The sequence below is a fragment of the Lytechinus variegatus genome, chromosome 6 (assembly GCF_018143015.1).
Source record: "Lytechinus variegatus isolate NC3 chromosome 6, Lvar_3.0, whole genome shotgun sequence".
NCBI classification, from domain to species: Eukaryota; Metazoa; Echinodermata; class Echinoidea; order Temnopleuroida; family Toxopneustidae; genus Lytechinus; species Lytechinus variegatus.
Window position 1 is genome coordinate 29,447,273 of NC_054745.1, and position 22,310 is coordinate 29,469,582.

The window sequence follows — 22,310 nt, forward strand, 5'->3', positions numbered from 1 at the left end:
GCAGAGGACTGGAAGCCATCGACGAAGTCAAGTTGATAATGGCAGAGGTAGCCCCCAAGATGGGGGCGTATAAACAATTGTGTAGACGTTACAAAAGAATGTCCGAAGAACTGAAAGCATGTTCTAAACTGGTACAACGCATGTCTAATGCTGGAGCTTTGAGCGACGAAGTAACTCTTGGAATCGACTCTTATATTAGCGATTTAAAGGTACAATTTGAATTTCAGAAGAAGACTTTGGAAACGATCCGTCGGATTCACAGTCCCTATACCAAAGAGCTCGATGAGCTATTGTTAAAATTACAAGATAATGTTAGTGTAGTCGATAAATTGATTCCTTGTGAATGTGATAAGGGTGAATGGGACCTGGATACGGTAGAAGCCAATGTAAATGCCATGGTTGAACAGGCCAGAAAAGCCTCTGCTAAAAAAGAAGAAAAGATTCCTATGATGGAACAACGACCTTTGAAACGTTCGGCAGGTGACATGCTGTCTGAAGCATGCATGGAAATCGATCACACCACTAAGATGGAGAAGTATATTAAACGTAAAAAAAGGGAACACAAGAAGGTCGAAAAAGAACTGGCCCCCCTGGCAACTCCGTTGGTATAAATAGAAGCTTGTACATAGCATTGTTAGATTGATGAAAAGGCATGGTTTAGATATGAATGTTTTAAACAAATTGTTAGCTCTGCTGTTTGCGTTGAGTTTGGTCATTTTACAACCATTTGTATATATTAGGCATGAATTGATACGTAGAGGTATTTTAGAAGAATGGACAGCCGCAAACTGTACTCAGAAATTAGTGCTTGGTTTAAGAAAAATATCTGTCACTCCAAAACTATAGAGGTACTACGTGAAATTATTGTGAACTCTTTGAGACGGTGTATACATCCGGGCGAATCACCACCTTCGTGTGCGCACTCTCCACATATTCCTCCTCCTCGAGACATCTATAAAACGGACATCGACACAGATCGAAAACCACATTCGAGAAGTTATACTCGAGGACGGTACTACTAGAAAGAGACTCTGAGCCAAGTCTATGATCGCCATGGGATCTTCACTACCTTTTTGTTTGAACAACCGCAGGAAGAGGAGCGCCGAGGCAGTACCTTCAACTGCCCCGGCGGACTACGAATGGTTGTACTACAGGCAAGCTGTCGCCAACGGATGCTGTCCCATTCTTTGCGAAGACAACAATTATTCGTCAGGCATCGACTTTGAATTGGACTATAACATATACATGGCCGATCAAACAGCCCTCGATGGGATACCCAGGACACCGCGCATCTTCAGCTATATGTTTGATGGACCCGAAACCCTGAGTTCAACGGGACAAAGCCTTCGCGATGTGGTGTTGGCTGTGCGGGATGTGACAGCAGGCAAGGTGACCATCGCTCCCTACAAAGTGTTGTACCACAAAGGCAACAGGTTTGATAACCACAGTCAGATAGAGGAAGACAACCTGTACTTTAATGCCATCCCTCGAGGAAAGCTGATGAGAGTGCAAGGAGCAGGGTTTACAGTCACCTGCAACCAGTTTCAAAACCTGCTGACAAATACAGGAACCAGTGTGTTGACTGATCTTGGGATCCCAACATCTTCTGACAAACCATCTACATCAGGGCTGAAGAGAGAGAGACCCATCACCATGTTTCCAGAGCAGAAAGAGGAGGAACTTGAAGAAGGAGAGATTCCATCGGGACAACCCCCTAGTGTGAAGAGATCCGTTCCCATGCTCATCCCAGGAGCCAAACCTCGACACAAGCTGATGCGATGAACAAAAAAACTCTTATTTGTATATAAATAACCATGTAGTTTGCGGCAGTGTAGTTAGTGTAAGATTTTTTATGATGTGGCAAGGTGAAAACGAGGGGTTTCTTGATGTGTCCGACACTGATGTGCCTTACGGGGGGTATAAGCATCCTTTTACAATGGTCATATCAGGTCCTACGGGGTGTGGTAAAACGTATTGGCTCTTGCATCTGTTAAAAAACGAAGAAACCGCTTTTGATGTGCGCTTTAAAGAGATAATTTGGATTTATGGGGCCGATCAGCCCGAATTGTTTAGACGTCTGCGCACTTTGTTTAAATCTAGGATCAAATTTCATAGAGGGTTGCCTTCGGAAGATTGTGAAGAATGGTTGGATAAACATGTAAAAAAACAAAGTCTTATTGTAGTCGATGATTTGTTGCATGAATGTAACGATAATTTGTTTGTACAGAATTGTTTTACTAAATATTCGCATCACAAGGATGTTAGCATTGTATTTATTATGCAGAATTTTTTTCACAAAGGCAAGTGTATACGTAATATTACATTGAATGCACATTATACCGTGTTGTTTAAAAATCCTCGAGACCAAGGGCAAATAAAATGTCTTGCTAGACAGTTTGAAAATACAAACGAAGGTGTGAATGCATTTTTATCCATGTACAATGCAGCTACTGGATGTGAAAGAGGGTGTATGGTGATTAATGTAAGGCCCGGGTGCAAAAATACTGCTTTGCAATACAGGGCCGAAATGTTTGATGGTGATGATTGGTGTCAAGATTTTATGGTGCGTCGTTAGATATAAATAGAGAGAGTGATTGATTAAAAAAGAGAATGATGGAAGATTTGATGTATAAATCGTTGCCTCTTTGGATCGGGGCTGCTAAGAGCAAATCCGATGCCAAAAGTTATTTACAAAATCATCCTAAACCTGTTGTATATGCTTTAAACCATATTAAAAAGGGAGAATTTGGTAAACCTGGACAAGCGGATATTGTAAACGATTTTGATCCTAGTTTAAAACAAATTCGAAAAAAAGCCAAAAAATGGAATCGGTTTTTGTCAGAAAAGAATGAAAAAAAACAAAAAAAGATTTTAAAACAGATGAAAGATGTTGATTTTAAGGCTGTGGGTAAAATTGTAAGCCCTCATGTGACTGCTTCTTATCTAAACCAGAAAGGAGGAAAAATAAGCGAAGGGGTAAAAAGTGCTTTGACCGATGTGGGGGTGGGGGCTGCCCAAAGTGCCGCATCTGCAGGATTGATGGCTGCAGGCATGTCCATGGGTCCCGCAGCTTTGCTACCCTTGGCTGTAGAGGTTGTGGTAAGGAGTATAAAGGAGGCAATCAAATCGGCAAACGACCCAAAAGGGACACGTTTGCGCTTAGCAAGAAAACCAGTTAAAAAGAGAAAGCCACCGGAAAAAAATCCAAGGTTACGGAGAAGAAATAAATTTAGGGCTGCTGCAAGGTTGAGGTTTTAACATGTCACAATTTAGGCAAATGTCATTGGTGCCTCGAAATATTTTAGACAAACTGGGAGGGCGCATAAGTCATTTGGAACAGATGATGGGAAGGGAAAGCGTTATACCAGCACCCATGTTTACAGGAGCTCAAGCTACTGCTTTGGACCAAACACCCACAATAAAAGGAGGGGTTACCTTGACAGCGTTACCCGACGACGACGAAGCCATCACTCTGAGCAAGAAACAAAAAGAAATTGAATCCATGTTAAAGCGTATTTCCAACAGTCGTTTTTTGACCCCTTCCCAAAAGTCTGTGTTGTTAAAAAAATATTTATACGATCAAAAAGTAACCCGCACCCAATTTACCACCCCCGCTTCCAACATCAAACCCCCATCTCGTTCACCATCTCCCACCCCTAGTGACGCAGAGCAAATTAGCGATGAAGAAGAAATGGATGTGACACCCTATACCCCCTCTACGTCCGCGGTTGGACCTAGGACTTCGGGTAGATCTTTGTCGACGTCTTATCTAAGAGACGCGAAACTGTCTCAATCGGTCCGTGAAAAATCGGAACCTGTTATAAATAGTCTGCTTGAAAAAAAATATGGCATAGATAAACAGGGATATTTGCTCGATCCGACCGGTCGGCGAATACATCGTTTAGATCCCATCTTAACTCACTATTTGGGCCGTGGACACGCACCTGCCCTAAGCCACGGACGTAAACAAGAAATTGACGGTTTATTCAAGGCTGCAGGTATAACACCTAAAATCACCTCAAAGTTTCCCGCTGTCAAAACGCCAAGTCGCGTTTCTAAACCAAAAAGAGGCGGTATCACTCCTCGTTTTGTGTCTGAACAGCTCTAAAATGGGTAATCTACAAAGCCTTAAGATGAAAAATAAGTTGGATTTATTGAGCGCCTGTTGTGGGGGGCAGGTAAACATCACTTCGAGACAAGATTCAAACCCTCGTTCGCGTTCTTCTTCTTTTTTGACGAGGGCGCTCAAATTAGAAACTATAAATAGGTGGAAAGAAAACCTAGACAATAAGAAAAGCACGCTATCTCAGCAGGGATAAGAGAGGATGGAAAATTTTTACATCACATTGAGTGGAAAAGGGGCCGGAGCTAACCATATTTTAACCACTTTAGATAGACCCGTTGAGTTAAAAGGAGCATGGTCTGTTTCGATGATCGACTTTGCTTATCGTTCGGCGACCTCTTATCTAAAATTTGCCACTCGTTTAGAACAACTAAAAGAAGAACCCGATGAAAACTATAGCTTTATCGGGGCTCAAATCAACCAGGGAACCATCATGTACGATGTTTTGGATAATGGTTCTGCATTATACCGGCTACAGATAGGAAATGGGAAACCGGTCCACGAAGGAAGAACTCTTCACGAGAGGACCATCGAGTTAGAAGCTCCCGATGCTCCCATTGCCATCAAGATAGCAAACGGACAATACCCTAGCCGCGTTCACGTTGCCCAAGCCGTTGTAGACGCAGTGCAATCTAATACCGTTATCAGCGAAAACTTTGATGCCTATGTTACCGACAGAGGCGAATTTGGATTAAAATTAAAATCGCTCGGCGACCAGGTCCATGCTGCCGGTCGATTTGACGGGCGACAGTTTATTTTTGCAGGACCCGTTGTAAATATTTTAGGTTTGACTCCCAATGTCAGTACTCAAGGTGCTGAGACCCCCATTTTAGTAAGCAACGTGTGCATAGGCAAGTCGCCCGCTTTTTACGACATCGATGACGCTAATAGTACAGACTCAAATTATGTCTCTTATCGCGATTATGGAAGAATACCTGTCATAACAGGAACTGGGCATGAGGTACCATTTTATAACATCAATTCGACAGACACGGACCATTTTATCGAAGGCAATTATCCCATTACCATACCCCATCGCGAAACGCAACTAGATTTGGTAGAAACCATATCGTATCCTACCACAACAGGGTCTGACGATGTAAACACACTAGATGGAACCGGTACCAGTACAACGTATACTGCTACCCAAACACCGCCGCCCATAGAAGCTATTCCTAATGCCACCTTAGATTATCGGTTGTGGATGATCGGGCATGATCACCGAGACATGATTCAAAATGCCCTTGTTCGGGAAATATTACCGATGTTGTTACTCACGAATCGGAAACTGAACATGAAACATTTGAACCCGAAGATGATGACTATGATCCCAATGCACCCATCACACATTGTACGGTAAACGGATATTATTCTGGTGACATTCGATATTATTGCGGTCACAACCCTGAAGTAGACAGTTGGGTCAAGATATTTAATAAATGGAACAACGCTATCGTTAAAATTTTAGAAAAAAACCGTTCTGATACCGACAGTGCTTTTTCTACAAGCAACAAGAAAAAAGTGAGAGTAGGATTGTTTTACGATGATGATGACACTCTAAAAACTAAAGCCACACAAACCCAATCTTATAACTATAAAGCTATATCTTCAACATATTTAACGGGCGACAGCAACCCCCACCCTCCTGATGAAGATTTTAACAGCGAAACATACAAAGCTTATTATTATAAATTATGCAATGTGTTAACGATCCCAGCAGGGGTCGATGTGTATACATTTAATAAATTAGAAGCCAGCAGTGGTATACAACTAGACCCTGACCTCTTTCCATCTTCATACAAAAGACTTCAAATCCAAACAGGATATCAAATCGGAGGGTCTGTGCAAACGCAAGCTACGTTGATCAATGCTACCGATTTTGGATTTGTATATTGCGATCTTGCGCAACCCAGTTGGGTGGGTAATGTATTGGTGTCCCTGGTAGGTATTGTCCCCATCAACCAAGGAGAGGCAAAAAGTATAAAACTAGGATCTTCCGAAGGAAAACGAAAACATTTTGTATCAAACAGCCGCTTTCAACAGATCGAATGTGTGATCGCTACTTCTAGAGGAACATTTTTTGAATTTAACCCCGGTAGCGAAGTATACATTACCTTGCAATTTACCAAAGAAGCATCTCAAAAAGTACAAAGCACCCACGGACTGTAGTAAAAATGGAAGATACATTTTATGTGGTATTAACAGGATACAGAGACACCGTGTCCGCTCTGTCCGTCAAGTTAGACAAACCCTTAGAATTAAAAGGAGACTGGGAAGTCAGCATATCTGATTTTTCGTACAGTGGTACCAAATCAAAGCTTGATTTTGTCTATGATTTTGGTGATGCTTTGCGCGATCCGACAAAATCCTTTATCGGGATTTGCAGGTATGGAGGTATCAACATCAGCAAAGACAGCCAAGGAAACGTAAAATATCATCCTCAGATTGCCAGCAAAGCGGGACTTTTTCCATCAAGAAATTTGGTGGGTTTTGATGCTTCTAATCGTGTGTTTTCGGTCATGTGCCCTCCGGGGTTTTACAGGACCAAAGAACATTTGGTAAAAACCATTCAAAAGTATATTCCACCAGCGTTAAGGGCCGAGTTTGCCATTTCAATCGATGTTCAGGATAATCTAAAAGAGGTTACCTTTGAATTTTATCAAACACCTGCAGACGCTCGAGCTGCTCCGGGCCGGTTTAACGGTCATCAGATGATATTTATCGGACCTGTTGTTTCGTTTTTAGGATTAGAAGATAATATTTACCGCGAAGCTGATGGAAGAGGGGCAATTTTAGAACATTTTCGAGATCTTGATGGTATTTTGGCAATTCTCAATAACAAATGGTTTGAAGCCGGAACCGGTTACGGAGATGTCTTGTCGTTTCAAGGTGTCGATGACATACCCCCCATCCGTTTGTTTCCTCCGTTTACCCGATACATGACCGATGCAACTGCCTTTACAGATCAAAGAATTGCATCAAATTATAATACCGTAAGATTACCGGGAGAAAGCGACCCTCAAACCCTTTCTTATAAATTTGTTCACCTGGCTTCTCACAATCCTGTCGGAACTAACGACCCTCAATTATTTAAAGGGGTGTTAATGCCATGGTTTTATCCCAATGGTAACACGGTTACACCCCATGTATATTTGCCAAACGCCCCTGACAAAGACAGTTTCTTGTCGGGATATAATACAGAATCGCTTAGCTATTCAAGCATGTTTAAATTTTTGGACAGATCGTTTTTGATAAAAACCCTCGATAAAAAGTATTTGCTTTATGCTCCCGAATTTGATCATGTAACAAGTGCTACAACCATCGATAACAGAGCAGGCACCCAGATGAATAATATGACTGTTGGAGTTGCTAACAGGTTCTGTCGTTTGATGCATGCACCCCCCACTGTTCCAGTCAGCATTGTCAACAAACACTCTATCATCAACCCTACAAAAACAACGGGAGATAGCCATAGTTACTATACCGTTCACAGCACGTCAGCCAAACCCATCAAGCTGGGTCAATTTCTTAACATCCCCAAAGATGTCAGCCATGCCGACGCGGCCTTTTTTTATTGCGATTTAATTTACCCTTGTTATTTAGAAAACAAACGCACCAACCTGCTCGATATCTTTATCGTCAATCAAGAGACAAGTGAGAGTGTGTCACTCAATTCTGCTTACAGTAAACGGACGCACAGGTTGCAAAACTCTCGGTTTCAATCTATTCAGGTCGATATTCGAGATAAAAACGGTCAACCGTTTGAATTTTTTCCGGAAAGCGAAGTGTATCTAACATTGGAGTTTAAAAAGGCTTCTAGCGTTTATACACAAGGTATATAAATAGCGACTTTACATTATTTTTAAATATTATATCATTGTCATGAAGACCAAAAAAGGTAAAAAGAGGGTTCCAAAGAAAAAAAATGGATCAAAAAGAAAAACCGTTAAAAAAATACGAGTCTTGCCCAGTCGGGGAAACAAACGAAAACAGGTGGTACATATAGGACGTATGCAATCGGAGGTCAAGTCAAAACAGGCAATGTTAGACCATCAAATAGGAAAAAGAAATTTAAAACGACAGTTTGGAGCGCGCCTCTCTAATCCTGTTCAAGAAAAGAAAAGAAAGTTGACTTCGGAATACGTTCCTTATTTTCCAGGCCATGTCTACACGCGAGGAAACAGCGCCCTGACACAAACAGGGTTGGGGGTTTCGCCTAATGTTCCGGTCTTTCAAAGAGGTGGTGGAATGCCCCTTCCTGTTTTTCAAAGGGGTGGTGGGGGTCTTCCTATGGCTGTTTATCAAAGGGGTGGTGATGGGACCTCTTTAGGAGGTTTTCAAGTGTTTAAGCAAGAGGGGTCTGGCAAAGAAATACCACTATCGGACGGTGATGAAATTGTTCAAAACGGGGGAATAAATTACATGCGTCCTAAAAGATACAACAGGTATGGTTCAAGACCCATGGTATTTTCAAATAATACATTGTACAGCGATCCAAAAAGACACGAACTGGTAAGTCAAGAAGGAAGCGGGTTTTTTAGTTTATTTTCGACAGGAGCCAAGCTTTTGGCAAGAACGGGTATTAGAGCTGCTGGAAAATCTGCAGCCAAGGCGGCAGCAAGGAGAATCGCAACAAGAGCATCTAAAGCCATTGGTCAAGCTGTAACTAAAAAAGCTGTCGCGGGCATGGCAAAAAAAGCTGCGCGAAAGTTGGTTGCATCGGGTAAAGATTTGACTAAAAAAGCAGCCACCGCTATAGCCCGCGAAGGTACCAAGACTGCCATGAGTGTATTAAGCGGTCGTAGAAAGCTCAATAAAAAAACGTTAACAACCATGACTAAAAAAATTGTGCGCGATGTCGGAAAAACGGGAGTATCTAAAAAACAATTAAAAAAATCGCTAAAAAAAACGGTAACAAAGGTCAACAAACAAGTTAAAAAGAAAGCGGCCAAAAACGTCAGAAAAGCCATTAAAAAATCAGTACCAAAAAGTGCCCCTCTATCGGTAGCCCAATTGCAAAGTTTGGGTGCTTCCGAAAACATGTTTTAGTATAAATAGACCTTTTTTTAAAAAAAATATGACACTATCGCTCAAAAGGTATATAAAGCCTCTACCATGGTAAAATCAAAACATCACAACCGGACCTACCGGAGAAAACACCCCTTACCCAAAAGTCGAGCGGCGATCAACAAGATTCTCAAAGCCGGAGGGATACTAAAAAAATTGCGAAATACCTTTAAAAAGAAGGCTGTAACAGTAGGTCGCCACATTGCAAAGGCAAGCAAAAAATTAAAGCGTAAGAGAAAGAGAAAGCGTTATTAAAAATGGCAGATGTCGATAACAGAGGAATGGCAGACCAAGTCCAGTTAGGTAATGTACGAAAACATGTCATGTCATCAGCCGTCGATGTGTGGTCTACCAAACCCTTTCAGGTAGGTATCGATCAATTTGTAGTCGAAAAAATATACCCACAACAGGCGATCAATCAACAAAATCAATCGAGTCAAATTGAATTTAAAATCGGTGCCAAACCGGGCCAGTTAATTGATTTGAACGATGTCCGTATAGAAACCAGTTTTAAAGTAGTTAAAGTGGCAGGGACCGCTTTAGACTCTACAACAGGTACCAAAGCCGAAGAATATAGTCTGGTTAATTATGTCAACGGTTCTCTATGGAAACAAGTCGATGTTTTGCTAAACGATGTACAGATTTCCGATTCATCTCCCCATTATTCATACCGTGCTTATCTCGACACACTTCTTCATACCACCAAAGACGAACAGATGAGCACTTTGTCTTCGGCAGGGTGGTATAGAGATTCGACAGGAAAAAATGGTACCCATGTAAACATGGAACAAAATACATTTCCCGCAACCCCTGTCCCCGCCACCAACGGTCAAAATTTGGGTGGTGAAAAAAGAAATACTCTCTATGTGGTTTCAGGAAGTGGTCCGGTGTTTGGAAGACTCCATTCGGATATCTTTCAACAGATGCGTTATCTAATTCCAAATGTAGACCTACGTATTCTTTTAAGGCGTCAAAACGATGCATTTTTGCTCATGTCGGGAGTGGCAACTGCCAGCACAAAAGTAAAGCTTGAAATAACAGGGGTGACTTTGCATGTTAAAACGTTGACTCCTTCTATCGATCTGTTTGATTCGATGGAAAGACGTCTTTTGAATAACAGTTATGCGCGTTATCCCATTACCAGGGTTTTGATCAAAACCCATTTTATTCCAAAAGGTGTTTTAAACTATCAAATTGCCAACATGGCAACCGGGGTCATGCCCAAAAAAGTTGTCATAGGGTTTGTCGAACCTGAAGCTTTTCAAGGCGACTACGAAAAAAACCCTTATAATTTTCAATCATTTTCTCTGTCTAAACTGGAATTGCTGATGGGCAATCGAAGGCTTCCCTTTACTCCTTGGGTTATCGAACCTCCTGAAACAGGTGCATCAGGTAGTGAAGTCGGTAACAGTACCATGAATGTAAGACCTTATTATGAATCGTTGGAAGCGCTTAAGTTTTCAACGTATGAAAAACCTCAAATCAGCTTGGAAGAATGGACCGAGGGGTTTAGACTGTATGGATTTGATTTAACTAAGACCGGGGATTCTATGTCGGCCCTGGATACCATGTCTGGAGGAACCTTAAATGTTAACATTCAATTTAGAGATGTGACCCCGGATGAAGGATACCAAGCTGTATTTTATTTGATGTATGACAATGAAATTGCAATAACACAGCCAAGAAACGTGGTAACCGATTACAATAATTAACACGTAAAAGTATAAATAGCCGTGTGTTATTTTTAAAAGATCCTCATTAAGATTTACATCCCTGTATTTTGATCGACAATAATTAAAATGACCAGCATTTTAGATACTAAGGTGCCTACGGCATCAGAATTGGGGTTGGGAATGTCCGATCGCTCGGCAACGCTTCAAAATGTCAATGTATGGACTCGAAGAGGATTTCAAACGGCTATCGATATGAATGAGATTGAAGAAATTTTACCACGTCAGGCGATCGGACAGCACAATCAGTTTAGCCCTTTTGAGTTTGTCATCGACAAACGACCCCATCAGTTTCTCGATCTAAATAATCTGTTTATCGAAACGACATTTAAATTAACCGACAACGAAGGGGCTAAATTAGAAAATACAACCGATAATAAAAAAACCGAAGAACTGACTTTGATCAATTATCCCAACGGATCAATTTGGAAAAATATCGATTTGTTTCTAAATGGTACACAAGTAAGCGACCCTCAACCCAACTATGCCTATCGAGCTTATCTCGATACTTTAGTACATGCCACCAAAGATCAACAGGTGGGAGAATATACCGCTGGAGGGTGGTTTAAAGATAGAGCGGGGTTAAGCGGAAGTAAACGCAACATCGAACAAAATAAATTTCCTACCACTGTAGCTCATACCACCAACGGAAACAATTGGGCTGCAGTGGTTCGAAACCAAGTTTACGTAAAACCGAGCGACAACGAAGTGCGTACTTGGGGAAAACTTCACATGGATTTGTTTAATCAAGACCGGTATCTGGTACCCAACGTAGAGGTCAGACTATTGTTGACGCGTCAACCGGATAACTTTATTTTGATGTCAGGAGCCTCCGCGCCCGAGTATATGTTGACGCTGACCAAGGTCAAGCTGTATTGTAAATTTTTAACACCTTCGGCAAGACTGTTGGATGCAACAGAAAGACAGATGGGAATCTACGGTAGCAGGTACCCGATTGAAAGGGTCATGGTCAACAGTTATTTTGTGCCCAAAGAGGCACTCGACCATCAAATCAAAAACATCGCCGTAGGACCCATGCCCAAACTGCTCATAGTGGGGTTGGTAGAACAAGGTACCTTTGCAGGCGACATGGCCACCACCCCCTATGATTTTAAACCGATGAAACTACAAGAACTAGACCTGCTACACGACAACGTCAGGATTCCATTTCATGCCTATGAACTAGACAACGAAGATGGTGCGGCAGCAGCCAACTGCAGACCCTACCTGGAAAGCATGCTGGCCATTCAATCTCGGTGGGATCACATTCCCCAAATTTCTCTGTCAGAATGGCACGATGGATACAGACTGTATGCCTTCGACATGACAAAAACGGGGCATCCTTCGGGTGCAGCAGATACTTTGCAGGGAGGAAATTTGGATTTAAACCTCCGGTTTTCAACAGCAAGAACCAAAAACACCCAAGTCGTCATCTATCAAGTATACGACAGCAACATCGTCATCACCCAAGCCAGAGACGTTTGCGTCGACTTTGGTCTATAAACAATCATGGAATATGACAGCACCCCCTTGGACACCAAGAACATTGTCAACATCATAGACGGCAAACTACCGGTCGGATACAATCAATATTTTAAAGGAGTTTTTCCCATCGACATCATGTATCACCATGTCGATGTATTAAACCAACCCCGCTCTTGTGTCATTGTAAACATGGCCCCCTCTAGCGAGATAGGATTGCATTGGATTGTATTGTTTAATGGCAACGAGGGTGCCATCGATGTATACGACCCTGCAGGGTCCGATGTGTACCAAGCGAGATATAAAAACCTGTGGACTACATTGTTTGCTCGCGGATTGATGTTGGATGCAAACATATCAAAGTTCCCCTTTCAGTTTCCAAATACAAACATATGCGGTCATTTGTGTGTTCATTATCTGTGTACCAGATTACTCCGAGGGCTCTCGCACAGAGACTATATAATCGAACATTTTACTGATCCAACCACACTTGCATTACAATCTATTCAATATGTTGGGAGGTGTTCTTAATACCGAGCATATGGCCGTCATGTCTCAAAATTTAGACGGCAAGTGGGAACTGTTGGCATCAAAGTTGGGTATAACACCCCAAGAGGTATATCACTGTAAAGCCGACAACCCACACTGTGTGACCAATCAAATCTATCAGATGCTCCATCTGTATAGGGGCAAAAATGGTGACAAAGTCACATGCACCAAAGTGATCTTGGCTTGTATAGAATTAGACAGACCCGAAGAGGTATACAGCATTTGTTATCATTGAATTGTAGTATAAGAGGTATCTAAGCAGTAGTTAAGTCGTATCTAAGCCATGCCTTACCTTGTATACTCATGTGTTCTATCTTGTTTTACACTGTTACACTGTTACACTGTTATCAATAAAAGACACGATGTGAAACATTGTTTTTGTTTTCATCGACAATGAAAATCATCGACTGCATTGTGCTTTATTTCAAGTCTTCTCTCAACAGTATTTACAAACAACACCGAGCCACATGCGGTGTTAAAAGGTACATGTATAATTTAATATCCATAAGGCAAGGTCCAACCATGTCCGAGGTCAGCAACCAACACTCTTTTAGTAGACAAGACCCTATATTCTTTGTCTTGTTTTCCGCTGACCAACCCGACATGTTTGTTCCTCTGAATCTTATGATTGTCAGTGACAACGCAACGTTCCATGTCTCCCAAGATCATTGTTTTGACAGTGTCAAAGTTAACCTTTTTTTGATTTTCGACATTCAAGGTAATCCCTCGAACCTTTACCACGTTCACATCTTCTTGGTTGGGCCGTTTGACTTTGTACGCATAGTTCTTGGGACCTCCGGCATAGAACTCGGATATGTAAGCCCCTTTTCCAAAATCCCCCATCACTTCATCGGTCAAATCACCTAGATAATTGCCCGTTTGAAGGGGACATGGAACGTCATTGCGTTGGATAAAAAATACACTGTCTGTATCATAGTACAATACTCTATCTTGCAAAGTTTCCAGGTATGTATACAGCTTCAATCTGGCATGAGAAGTAGTGTAAGCGGCCATGACCACATTGGTATTGCAAAATGCTGTTTCAAATTCTTCGTTTGGGTGACTGTGCACGCACATGATATCTGGGGTTAACAATTCCAAATCAGTTATTGTCTGAGTGCGGTTGTTCAAGTAATCATAGAAAGCATTGGGTTCGCAAAAATAAGTCTTGTTTGATATGTTGGACCGTTGACCCAACTTGCCCCATAATGAATTGAGGCACAATTTTGCCACCGCTCTCATGCCTGGATTCTTTGCTATCTTACAATAGTCCAACTGTACATTTTCATGGTTATAGTAATCTTCTATATACAACTGGCGACGAGATATCGTTTCTGCATCGCTCTCATCTTCCAATCCCGCAGGCCATCCCGAGGATTCTTGCTTGACCTTCATAAAGGTCTTCATGTAATTTTCAAACAAACTCTCTTTGTCTTCTTCTGTATCACTTTCTTTTTCTTTTTTTCCTCCTCCTCGAACCTCATCAAACTGCCAAATTTCATGAATTTTTCGAACGGTGTATCCCAACAAGGTTGCTTTTTGCAATTCCATGGTGGTCCAAGTACCTGTCATACACCGTTCATCATCGTTGTGAGTGCAGGTTTGCTGTTGCATGGATTCCATGCAACTTCTGCACAAGCCAAACAATAGTTTATGGTTGCAGCGATAAGGCAAGAGGGGGTGAAACAACCTGCGGGGAGGGATCACATCACACCATATTAACCCTTCGTACAAAAATACATTTTTTGCATCATATCGACGATGTCCCGGACGTATGACTGTAGGATGACCTACAGGATATTTACATGTTTTGTTGACCCATGGATACAGTGAACATACATCATAATATAAGATCTTCTCTCGTTCGTTTGTTTGACATTGAAGGCGACAAGGACCTGTACGCCCTCCGTAAAAAGCGTTTCTAGGATTCAGAGATCCCTTTAACCTGGGATGTTTGGTTATCAAGGTTTCTTTCCATGGTTGCAAAGGTTCAAAATCAATGTCATGTTCCCATATTTCGACAATATTTTCTTTGGGATCCATCCCTTTTTGTTTTAAGTATTCTATAATCTCGGCCCTGTTTGACAAGGCATCTTGGTAGGCCTTTTCAACGTTATAAACCTCAAACGGAACGAGAATAGACCTGGTGGGAAAACATTGAGGACACCCATGCCACACGCAAGGATGGTACACATACACTTTACCATCGCTACCTTCTCCTGTGGCCTTGACTGTTCCTGTCTCTCCCAAAACAATACAATCTTTTGTATAACTATACTTAAACTGGGTATCGTCGGTCGATTTCAATTTTTCATGTAACCACATTAATCCTTTTAACCGACTTTGATGGGTGGGATCGTACCCTTGAGGAGGGATGATCGGAATGGTTTCGGGTTGTAGATGGTTTGAACGAAACGTCTTCATACAAGCCCCTGCAATGGTAACACTTTCAAAGGGGTCTACCCCCGTCACCTCATAATACATTTTCTTAAATGTCATGGCAGCCCTGCACAAAACAAGCACATCGTTCTTACAATAAGCCAACATTTCATCTTGAAAATTCCAGGTATTGCCTACTTTCTTTTTTGTTTCTTCATGCCATACCATAAAATCAGCTACTTCTTTTTCTGATTTTCGGTACCCCAACCCGTAATACTCGGGATCTGGCAAGGGTCCGATGTAGTCTTGGTTTTCTTTGGTATTAAAGAAATGTGGAAAATCGCCCTTTTTAACATTCAATTCAAATGTCTTGCCCATCTTATTGAGTGACATGGGCAAAAAGTTCAATGTGTCCAAAAACAAAATGGTCTGATAGGATAATTTCATCAATTTACTACCGCATTCGATACCTTCGATAGCCACCCCTCTCTCGAAGAGGTATTGTTTGATAATCATCCCATCGTATCCTTTAAAGTTATGAGCAAAGGCTGTGCGATATTTGTTTGGGTTTCGCCCCATAAAATCAAAACAGGAGTTATCAAAGAGCCAATCGCAAAAAGGCACCTCACACCCATCACCTTTCCAAACCCACTCCCTTTGCTGACAAAGAAAACATGTTTCTTCAACGGGGCGATTCCAACAATAATCGCAGACTCTGTGAACAACAACCAAATTAGGAACATGTTTAAACAGAACCCCGTTTCCTTCATCATCATCGTCAGGATGCTTTGGTACAGAGCCTGCGTTACCCGCCTTTTTGGCATTTTTGTGTATTTCTACATCAACAGGTTCATCTTGGCGACATTCAAAATCATAGAATAGATAGGTCCCCACACAGTATCCATCTAGGACACCTTTGAAAAAGACACAACATTCTTGCAAAATATCTTTTTCGTTTTCTTTTTCTTTTTTTACTGTTTTCCATAACCTTTCTAGATTTTGTAGACAAGCATGCACGGGATCGGTATGTTGGTACATGTTCCAAGTTCCATCCAAATTTAGATGTTTCCAGACAGCAGACATAAATTCTTCGGCCTGTACAAGCGCTTCTTTTCGATCGGGGTCCCATGATGGGATCTCATCGGGGGTCTTTTTCTTACCCCTTCTTCGTTTGGTTCCTTTTTTTTGACCATCGCCAGAGGGTGGGTCGGTCTGTTCTTCTCTTTTCTGAAAGACATTTTTTATTTTAGTCATGTAACACCGATGATTGGCACATTCTGCCTGGGTCAGTTCAACGTGACATTGGCGGCAGTTGACAATGCCGCATTTATGCTGTCCTTTTTCAGACGAAATTATTCCGTTACACACCTTGCAACGTTTTAATGTCTTACAAGTCGATCTACCTTGAGAATCTTGTTCAAGATGTTTGACAAAGCACTGTCGGGACATAAGCCATCGATTACACTCTTCACACTTTATGTGTTCACTGCTTGGCCCTCGTTCACACTGACCCTTTTTGCACCCCGAACACACTCGGGTACATTGATGTTTGGTCTTTTTGTGAAAGTGTTGTCCGCACTGGGGACAACGATAGCCTACCCCAAAGAACGACTCCAATTTGGTCACAACACCACAATGATTCTTGTACATATACAGATTAAGTGCAACCGAGTTAGACTTGTTTTCAGGCTGTTTTCGGTAAATTACATGGTTCTTGTTTTCATAACTATAGACAGTTATGTAATAATGCCCTTTAAATTGACGTTTGATGTACTTATCGATGGTTTCTATGTCTTCCATCAAACAACCTCCTCGGTTTTCTACCTCGGTCAAAGAGACACCGCTCTCTTCTAGCAGGCGTGTGGCCACATCTCTTCGGATGGCTCTGTTCTCACGGGATGTCATCTGGCGGTATAGCTTTAGCGATTGAGAGTCATGTTCTTTTTTGGCATGGGCCATTGCCAGCGATATGGAAATTGGAATGCACAATACCCCAGGATCGTTGACCTGTAAAAACGACTTTGATTTTTTTAGATAATCTTCAATGTTTACAGATATAGGGTGCATCCCCACAGGACCCGGTCGTCTGATATACATAATATTAATGGTAAATCCGTCTTGGGCATCTCCCAACCCCATGATCCAGTCTTCGTTGGATTGTAAAACAGCACCAATGTTATTCATGATGGCGCCAATGTTCCAATTGGCTACTCTTCGCAACTGGCGGATATCTCCATGACGTAATCTAGGATGGGAGATATGGACATGGATCAAATCTTGGGGGCGCCTCTCTTCTTCGGGAGGTAAAAACTGATCGATGGCATCTTGAATCATAAAAGACACCACTTCATCCCCGTCATAATAGTTTAAAAAGTCATCAAGAGGTAACACTCTTAGTCCAAACAAGGTGGTTTGCTCACCAAACCTCCCTGGAAGACCCCCTTGTTGGACTCTATCCAAACGGTAATATCTCCTGACATTTTCTTCGGTCAGTTCAAAATTAGGAGGAATATCCCGCCTTTGTTGATCGTTGTCATCATCATCGTCATCATCGGCACCCCCCTGTTGTTGTTGGCGTTGCAATTCTTCGAGCAAGGCTGCTTCTTGAGCTTCCTGCCTCTGGCGCTCGTTTCTTTCCGCCACTTCTTGTTCAAGATCAAATACATCTTGGAGAATATTCTCCATTTCATTCTCTCTCTGGCGGATTTCTTCTTCTAGGTCGAGGATGTTGTTAAGTATTCGGTCATGGTCGGGGGGTCTTGCCAAAGCTTCATTTTCCATGTCTAAAACATCGTTCAAGATATTTTGTTCTTCTTGCCGGCGGTCTAGCAATCTTTCTTGGGCCAATTCTTCGGCACGTGCCAATTCGACATTTCTTCTTTCGATGTCTTCGCGCATTTCTTCGATGGCCCTTTCTAATCTCTCTTGCAATTCCAAATAACGGGCATATTGTTCGCCCTGATTTCGAAAATCAATCACATTGGCCATGTCATCTATTTCCTGATGCAAAGCCTCTAATAATCTCTCAAGATCGACAGGGTCTTGAACCCCACCCCCTTCATGTATTTCTTCTCGGACCTGGCGCACCTGTTCAAGAGCCTGTTCGTTTTGTTCCACCCCCTCAATAATCTCATTTTCTAAGTGATTGATATCTCTTTGGTGATGTTCCAAATTTCGTATTAGTTCGTTCACCTGGCGTTGTACCTCTTCCTCATCTCGGGGTTGTTCTAAAATCCCATCCAACTCGTTTTGATACCGTGCATGCTCCTCTACAATATCCTCAATGTTCAATTGATCTAACAGGTCGTTGTTTAATTCGATTTCTATTCTGACATTGGCCATTTCGGCATTGTAATTCTCGTATTCTCTGGCTAGATTAGCAGCCCTTTGACCGACTGCCATCCCCTCCCTTTGAACCTCTGCGGCTCTTTCCAATAGCCTTTCTTGTCCGTTCAAAATATCATTCAACCTGTTCACCTGATCAAATAGATCATGGGGGTCAACAGGGTGGTCCAACAACTCGTCTATTTCATTTTCAAGTTCTTCAACACCCTCTCTTCTCCTTTCCTGCCCTTCAGCCAACCCTATCTCTGCATCTATTCTATCAACAATTATATCTTGTTCTTCTAACACCTCTCTGCCTAATTGCTGTAAAGGGGCATCGTAAGGGGGTGGGGATAAAGGAGGCGCCACACCTTCTCTTTCAAATATTTCTCTTTCGGTTTGTTCTAAAGGGTCTCCCAATTCTTCTTCTAATCTTTCTCGTTCTCTTTCTAACCGGGCAGGAGAGATGGGACCCCTTAAAATTTCATCAAGGATGGTTTCATCCCCTTCTCTAAAATGCCAAGCCCTTCTCATGGCAGCTTCCAAATCTTCCCCCTCTCTCCTATCAATGTCTTCTCCATTAAACAAGATGGCTATTGCATTATACAGGTCTACCATTTCATCGCTCACAGCCAAGTTTACATTTTGGACCATGGGATACTCAATTTGCCCCCTCATCATCTCATCAATTTCTTCCGCTGTAAACCTTTCTCTTTCCCCCTCGTTTTTTTCTTCGTTCAAACTATCTATCAACCATCTAACATTGTTCAACATTTCTTCTCGCCTTTCCCTAACTTCGACATCTAAATCAAACTCGGGTAAAACATCGTCATAAGGTTCAACATTATTATTTACATTATTATTTACATTATCTCCGTACAACTCCACAAACGGAGGCGATTCATTTCCATATACATTCACAAAAGGGGGGGATTCGTTTCCCCCGCCATACAAATCCACAAACGGTGGCGATTCATTTCCATAAACATTTACAAAGGGGGGCGATTCATTTCCATATAGAGTCACAAAAGGGGGAGAGTCGTTACCGGTGCCGCCTTCCAATTCAGGAAAAGATGGCGATTGCCCCCGAGCTGCAACGCGGGTGCGTAAAGCTTCAAATCTACGAACAATATTGGTATAGATTGATTTCAAACTTCGATTTAACAACTGATAATCATTTAAAATGGGATATATTACAGTGGTTCGAAGTTCTTTGATCCAGGTTAAGGCTGTTTCTTTTTCTTGTGTTGACCCCAAAGAATCCAGGGCAAATTCGGTTAACTCGGCAATAAGTCCATTCACCTCTTCAATAAATTCGAGGGCTTGCAAACGTCGTTGAGTAGGAGACACCGGCGATGAAGGGGCTGTTTCCGCCATCTTTTCAGATGAATTTCTGCATAAAAAATATAAAGAAAAAAACATTAAGTATTTTTTTCAAACACACAACGCATCCATGCTAACATATAATTAGTTTTTTGGTAAATAAAATAATACACAAACAAATAGTTACCTTAATGACAAGATTTAGGACTCTTTCTTTTCAGGAGACGGGTAGAGCGTCTTCGATATGGTGTATCAGGGCGGAACTCTGTCAACAGATCCCGTCTAGCACGCTGTGGAGAGTTGACAATCTCTTCCCGATATACAGTGGTTGTGGGTTCTGAAGATAAAAAAGATGAATATAAAAAAATTTTAATCGAGAGGCCTGTTTTAAATACATTTCATAGCATATAAAAATACATGCATTTTTTACACTCTATTCGATACACAATTCTATAAACAAATACTTACGTTCAAATGGTGGAACATATCCTTCAAGACAGATCACATCGTCGTCTTCCTCTTCAATCGTTGGTGTTGGGAGCAGGTACCCCTCTGTTCCTCGGGTTGGGGAGTCTGGAATGTCGCGACGGTTGTAGCAAGGACTCCAAGGGGTCACAACGAAAGGTGTTGAGACCGGCAGATCGGTAGATGAGCTTACGATGTGTCTTTCATCTTGGTTCATGTCAGCATCCTCTTTGGCAGGGGTTAAGACAGCATCAACTTCTTGAACATTGAGAGCAGCAATCCCCTCGAAAGCGGCGTCTTCAAAGTTCCACTCCTCAAAGGATTCTGAGCAATCTAGCATGTTGGGTGGTGGTGTTGGTGGAACATGATCAGGTTTGGGTGTAGAGGTCCTGGGTTGTGGGGTGTGAAGAGCGGCTTCTGGTTCGAGAGTTGTAGGTCGAGAGGTCGATGCTTCTGTAAATAAATAAACAAAAAATAAACGATCGTTACCTTTTTTGCCAAGTTTTATAGATAAAACCAAATTGCAACGCAAAAAAATAATTAACTTTTACCTACCACGTTCTGCTCGGGGAATCCACAAATTGGCAATGTCGCGATGTTCAATGAGCTTCAGTAGGTTGCAATCGCTACACCTTTCGACCAAGGGCCTCGGTTGTTCAGGAGGGTCATCATAGGGATCACGGGGTATTTTGACCCGTTCCAGGTCTTCGATGACTTTTTCTTGGGCTGTCAGCTTCGCTTCAAACTCATCCCTCTCTCTCATGGCATACATCTGACGGCGCCTCGAAGCCTCTAACAGGACGGCCAACATCAGCCAGATGTCGTCTTGCCTGCTCAGCTGTAGTTCTCGGTCTTTGTCGTCCAACATGGTTAACGTATGAAGAAGGGTAGGAATGAGGAGAGTACTCAAGGTGTTGTATTTGCCATTGAGTTCCTTCACTACACCTGTCAGGTATTGGATTTCCCTTTCTTTTGCTACGTTTGCTACCAAGAGATCCCTTTCTGCGGGATTCTTGACGTTCAATTCAGTAATCTTTTTTGCCATGGACTCCGCCCTAGGATGATACCGGAAATAGGAAGGCATAAAGTCAAGCTTTCCACCACGCTCTACAATGGTATTCATTATCTCTTGGGCCTCTTTCACATATTCCGCTCGGGTACTCATGTGCTTATCCGCATCGTAGACAGTGCCAAAAACAGACTCCCACCAGGTATAATCTCTCATACCCTGGAACATGCTCTCGATTTTATCCACTGCCTCATTCTCAATCTTCTTACATTCTTCCATCTCCTGAGGGTTTGATTTCAGGTGTGCAATCTGACCGGCAACATACTTATCCCAAGCCATAAAGCCGGTTTTTCAGACAGTTTCTCAAACAGAGCCACGTAACTGATACCATAGCATTCGTCATACATTTCTTGCGCCTGTTGAAACGATACATACTCTTCTTCGGGGGCACGCCCCTCATCAACATCCAACCCGCTATTGTCAATCACCATCCCCTCATCCTTCTTGCTCGATTCGCCGAAAAACAAATCATCGACAATTTCATGGACACCTTTATCATGCTCGTTAGGAGAAGCGGGGCTTTCAAACGTCATACTGGTAGCGGTACTGCTAGTGCTGGTAGTGCTAGCAGTGCTACAGGTGCTGATGGTACTAGCAGGGCTCTCAGGGGAATTCATAGCATCATTCAAACAGGGATTTTTCAAGGCATCAGCCAAACTCACAATGGCTCCGTTAGGATCTCTAACACACAACTTTCGTCCTGGGGGTGTCATTGTTTCAGAGAAACGCCCCTCGCTCCTTTCACGACCGTCAGCATGGTCAACACACTCCCACCGGTTGTATAATTCTCGCGCCTCAA

The 22,310-nt window shown here is 42.3% G+C and overlaps 3 protein-coding genes across 3 annotated transcripts; 1 reads left to right on the plus strand and 2 right to left on the minus strand.

The window, feature by feature from the left end:
- Window positions 1-2,742: 2,742 nt before the first annotated feature.
- On the minus strand, window positions 2,743-20,244 carry LOC121417330. Its single transcript, XM_041611000.1, has 2 exons — window positions 20,165-20,244; window positions 2,743-20,047 (listed from the first exon to the last, which is right to left on the minus strand). Exon 2 carries the CDS (start codon window positions 20,029-20,031, stop codon window positions 13,447-13,449), a length of 6,585 nt encoding a protein of 2,194 aa, XP_041466934.1. The 5' UTR covers window positions 20,032-20,047; window positions 20,165-20,244; the 3' UTR covers window positions 2,743-13,446.
- Window positions 11,116-12,423, plus strand: LOC121417696 (uncharacterized protein F54H12.2-like). Its single transcript, XM_041611429.1, has one exon. It carries the CDS (start codon window positions 11,116-11,118, stop codon window positions 12,421-12,423), a length of 1,308 nt encoding a protein of 435 aa, XP_041467363.1.
- LOC121417331 lies at window positions 20,114-21,792 on the minus strand. The gene is made up of 3 exons (XM_041611002.1): window positions 20,998-21,792; window positions 20,446-20,895; window positions 20,114-20,314 (listed from the first exon to the last, which is right to left on the minus strand). The coding sequence occupies exons 1-3, from the start codon at window positions 21,788-21,790 to the stop codon at window positions 20,166-20,168; spliced, it is 1,392 nt and encodes a 463-aa protein (XP_041466936.1). The 5' UTR covers window positions 21,791-21,792; the 3' UTR covers window positions 20,114-20,165.
- Window positions 21,793-22,310: the final 518 nt, after the last annotated feature.